The sequence below is a fragment of the Aegilops tauschii genome, chromosome 6 (assembly GCF_002575655.3).
Source record: "Aegilops tauschii subsp. strangulata cultivar AL8/78 chromosome 6, Aet v6.0, whole genome shotgun sequence".
In the NCBI taxonomy this organism is placed as follows: domain Eukaryota; kingdom Viridiplantae; phylum Streptophyta; class Magnoliopsida; order Poales; family Poaceae; genus Aegilops; species Aegilops tauschii.
Genome location: NC_053040.3, coordinates 107,862,231 through 107,866,387, shown reverse-complemented (window position 1 = coordinate 107,866,387; position 4,157 = coordinate 107,862,231). Strand labels below are relative to the sequence as shown.

Below are 4,157 nucleotides of genomic sequence, written 5' to 3'. Positions count from 1 at the left end.
GTTGGGGTAGCGGTGGGTGGCGGGTGAGGTGGCGTCAAGGTCATGGATTCTAGGGCGGCGGCCCTGGTGGTGGTGTCGCGGTGCTCCTGGGCAAAGCCCGTGACTTGGTGCTGCCTGGTGGCCATGGCCGTGTAGGCGGCGTGGTAGCCAGGGTGCAGCGTTCGGTGGCGGTGAATATTGGTCGGGGTGAAAACCTGTTCTATTTCGGACTGACCCGCGACGGCGAAGCTCGTTCCCTTCTTGAAGGCGTCGCCGCGACTCTCGCTGCCCGGCGTGTTGCTCTGGGGGAAACCCTGATCCTTGGATCGGGCGGTGGCGGCGCTTCGGTGTCGTAACCTTCCTGTTGGCACCGCCTTGGAGCCCACGGAGCGTCGTATGTAGCTTCTCCTCTTCGCGGTGGCATGTTCACGGTTGAGGCCCCGGTGGTTCTTGTAGTGCTAGGGGTGGTGTTGCTGCGCTCAGCGTTTATGTATCCTGCCTTGGGTGTGTGCGTGTGTGTTGGTGACGTGTGTTGTACTGAGTTGTTGGTGATCTGTGCTTTATATATAAAGCGGGGCGAAAGCCTTTTTCGGTAATAGAGAAAAAAATACTAGCAGTACTGTAGAAGCGCAACGTTTGTTCACTGGTAAACAGCAAAGAAAGCTTCAGTAAGTAGCATAAGAGAAAAACTATAAACCATTTATATGTAGGGTCGATCGATCATGGGCCGTGCCTACTTTGACGTCGTATCATATTCTATTCATTTTCTATCAGAAAATGAATCTGCTTCTTACACAAAATCAAGCTTGCATGAAGAGACAAATATCTGGTTGATAAGTGGAATTAGATTTATTTATTTTACTCTTGTTTTCACCACATGTTTAACCTGGTGATGTGTTTGTGATGTGCATGCTTCCACTATGGTAAAGCAAGGATGGGCGTGCCTAGCTTTTTAGTCGAGAGCGGGGGCCGGGCACTGCACTGCACCTTGCTAGCTTTCGCCTGCGCCACGCCCTTCTTATTCCGGCTGGCTGCGGCAACAGTAGCCTGCAGAAGGCAACGCCTCACCCTCACCCCTCCCTCCTCCGTCACATCCTCTTCTCTGACGCCTTTTCCTGCAACCGGATCGCTTCTCCTGTCCTAGCGCTCCTCCCCCTCGTCGTATTCACCCCACTAGCAGTAGTCCAGTACCACCACCGTCTCCTGCCATCACACGCAGTCTGCGCAGAAGCTGGGCTAGCAGTATCTCATCAGTGGTAGCCTCGAGCCCACTTATCCACCTCGAGACAGAGAGAGAAGGGGAGGCGAAAGAGAAAGAGACCAGAAGGAGAGTGAACATGATGCTCTGTGATCTCTCTTCTGACCACCACGAGGCCACCGGATCCAGCTCCCACGGCGGAGACCTCGGCTTCAGCAGCCATGTCCTGCTCAGCCCTCTCTTCGCGCCGGCGGCGACGCCGACGCCGCTGCTACCGAGGCCGGCACCGCCGCTGCTGGGGTTGGAGGAGCCCGCCAGGGCCAAGAGGAAGAGGAGCCAGCCCGGCAACCCAGGTATGAAAAGTTACCCAAGACCTAGATCATCAACTTCTCCCTGAAATCCTCAAGCTGCATGTGTTGATTTCTCTCGTCAAGCATGCTGATTAGGGAATTAATTTGTTCTTGTGGTTTCTCTCTCTGATGGAACGCACGTACGGCAGACCCTGGCGCGGAGGTGATCGCGCTGTCGCCGCGGACGCTGGTGGCGACGAACCGCTTCGTGTGCGAGATCTGCAACAAGGGCTTCCAGCGGGACCAGAACCTGCAGCTGCACCGCCGCGGCCACAACCTGCCGTGGAAGCTCCGGCAGCGCACAGTGCTGCTGCCCAGGCCCGGCGGCGACGGCTCCGGCGCGCCGCGCAAGCGCGTGTACGTCTGCCCCGAGCCCACCTGCGTCCACCACGACCCGGCCCGGGCGCTGGGCGACCTCACCGGCATCAAGAAGCACTTCTCCCGGAAGCACGGCGAGAAGCGGTGGAAGTGCGAGCGGTGCGCCAAGCGCTACGCCGTGCACTCGGACTGGAAGGCGCACGTCAAGAACTGCGGCACCCGCGAGTACCGCTGCGACTGCGGCATCCTCTTCTCCAGGTACGTACGCATGTATCTCAAGCTGCTGGATTCTTCGGCACAGCTGCCCTTTGCATCTCTGTTCGTTCGTTCGTTAGGATCTCTGAACTTTTATCTGAATTCTCATGGTACGTAACGTACCTGGCCGGCACCGGCAGTACGATAGTCGGTGATTTCACCAGGATAGATGTTACAAAGGGATTCACTGCATGCGGTAGACACATACATTTGAAATTAATTCAAAGTTTTTTCATATAATCAATTAATTCATCGATCGCTGCATGTCACTTAGACGTAGTCACGTAGGGCTTCCCTTTTCACTTAATGTGTTCATACTACATGATTACATGCTCAACCTGCAATTTTCGAATTCCCATTTCCCTTGAAAACCGCGATCAAATATTTCCTGGTCAAAAATATATCACCATCCTGCAGCAAGCACTTAATTTTGGCTGTGCAAAGCACGAGGCCCTGCCCAAAGCTTGCCTATATATGGTATGCATGTAACCAAGAGGCATTGATGAAACACTTGGCATTTGTAGGCAGCCTGTCCCTGCAGTAGGATCGTTTTCATACTTCCATTTCTTGGCACACACTCCCTGCATTAGCAAGGGGGGTTGAAGGTGCAGATTCAAGCAAGCACTGTACGTAAATGGTACATGCATGGTGGGGACCTGTTAGAAAAATTGTCGAAGATGCACAATACTGTATGAACACACAAACCTGCAGCTGGCTGCAGGAACCATCATGGAATTTACATCTCCAGCTATCACCTGCATGCGAATCCTTGACTTCCATCATAACTCTCCCTCTCTCACGTGGCAGGAACTTTTCTTCAACAAAGTTAAATACTACACAGTTCAAAGAAATAATCGAATACACCTTCAATTTTTCATGCATGCATGCATATATACGAGTGTGTTAGCCAACAAATTGAACTACTTGGCTGATTATTTCATGTCATCCTATATGTGTTAACGTGCGCCTCCATGCATGCATGCAGGAAGGACAGCCTGCTGACCCACAGGGCCTTCTGCGACGCCCTAGCCGAAGAGAGTGCAAGGCTCATCGCAGCTGCGAACAACAGCATCACCACTACCACCGCCTGCAACAACAACAGCGGCGGCAGCAGCAACGACATCAGCAATATGCTCATGCCAAGCAACAGCTCGCCACTCTTTCTCCCTTTCTCAAGCCCTCCTCACGCTCAAAACCCTAACCCCCTCATGTTTCTCTCCCAAGAACCTCACCACCACCAGGTGCTCCCTCCGTTCCAGCCCCTGACATACCTTGATGACCTCCCTATGACCACCGGCAGCGGTTCGACCGTCAGCGCCGACACGGTCAGCTTCCGGCTCACCCCAGAAGGTTCGGTGACCATGCACGCCGGTGGCCGCCACCTCACCAGGGACTTCCTAGGCGTCGACAACGCCGGGAAGGTCGAGGAGCTGCAGATGCCGGTGCCACTGTGCGCCGCCGCGTACCAGGGACGCTCCATCGGCCCCACCACCGCCTGCTGCGCCACCGACCTGACCAGGCAGTACCTCGGCCGGCTGCCGCCGGTGAACGAGCCGTGGAGCCACAACTTCTAGGGACTCACCAACAACTCATCAACAAGATGACCACCGAAGACTTGACAGCCAAAAACTAGCTTTGTGTGCGCTCGTTACCTTAGCTCTTGTCCATGATTGTTTTTTCAAGAACACAAGTTATGTGCGTCTTTTGCATTTTGAGAATGAGAAATGGAACATGCAAAGTACTGTTACGGCAGATCACATGTGATCGCCCGGTTTTCCACCGGCTTCTGACAACAAAAGGCAGGCAAATCGAAGGGTGTGGTAATTGACACCTCGCCAGCTTATCTATCATCCACACTTCCACAGCCTGTTCTTCTAGGCTAGCCACACGAACACCTTTTTGATGTCAATGGTTATCTTCATGCTTGAATTCATGTTAATTAGACGCTTAATTTCCCTATCACACATTAGGGTACGTCGATCATATATGGATTATGCGTGGATCGATCCAACCTTTGCTTTTCTGTTTTTTTTTTCTCTGTGAGAGATGCCTGGCCA

General features: G+C 53.5%; 1 protein-coding gene across 1 annotated transcript; it reads left to right on the top strand.

The window, feature by feature from the left end:
* The first annotated feature begins 1,042 nt into the window (after positions 1-1,042).
* Positions 1,043-3,898, top strand: LOC109751013 (protein EARLY HEADING DATE 2). Its single transcript, XM_020309926.4, has 3 exons — positions 1,043-1,530; positions 1,677-2,103; positions 3,086-3,898. Exons 1-3 carry the CDS (start codon positions 1,317-1,319, stop codon positions 3,672-3,674), a joined length of 1,230 nt encoding a protein of 409 aa, XP_020165515.1. The 5' UTR covers positions 1,043-1,316; the 3' UTR covers positions 3,675-3,898.
* The last annotated feature ends 259 nt before the right edge of the window (positions 3,899-4,157 follow it).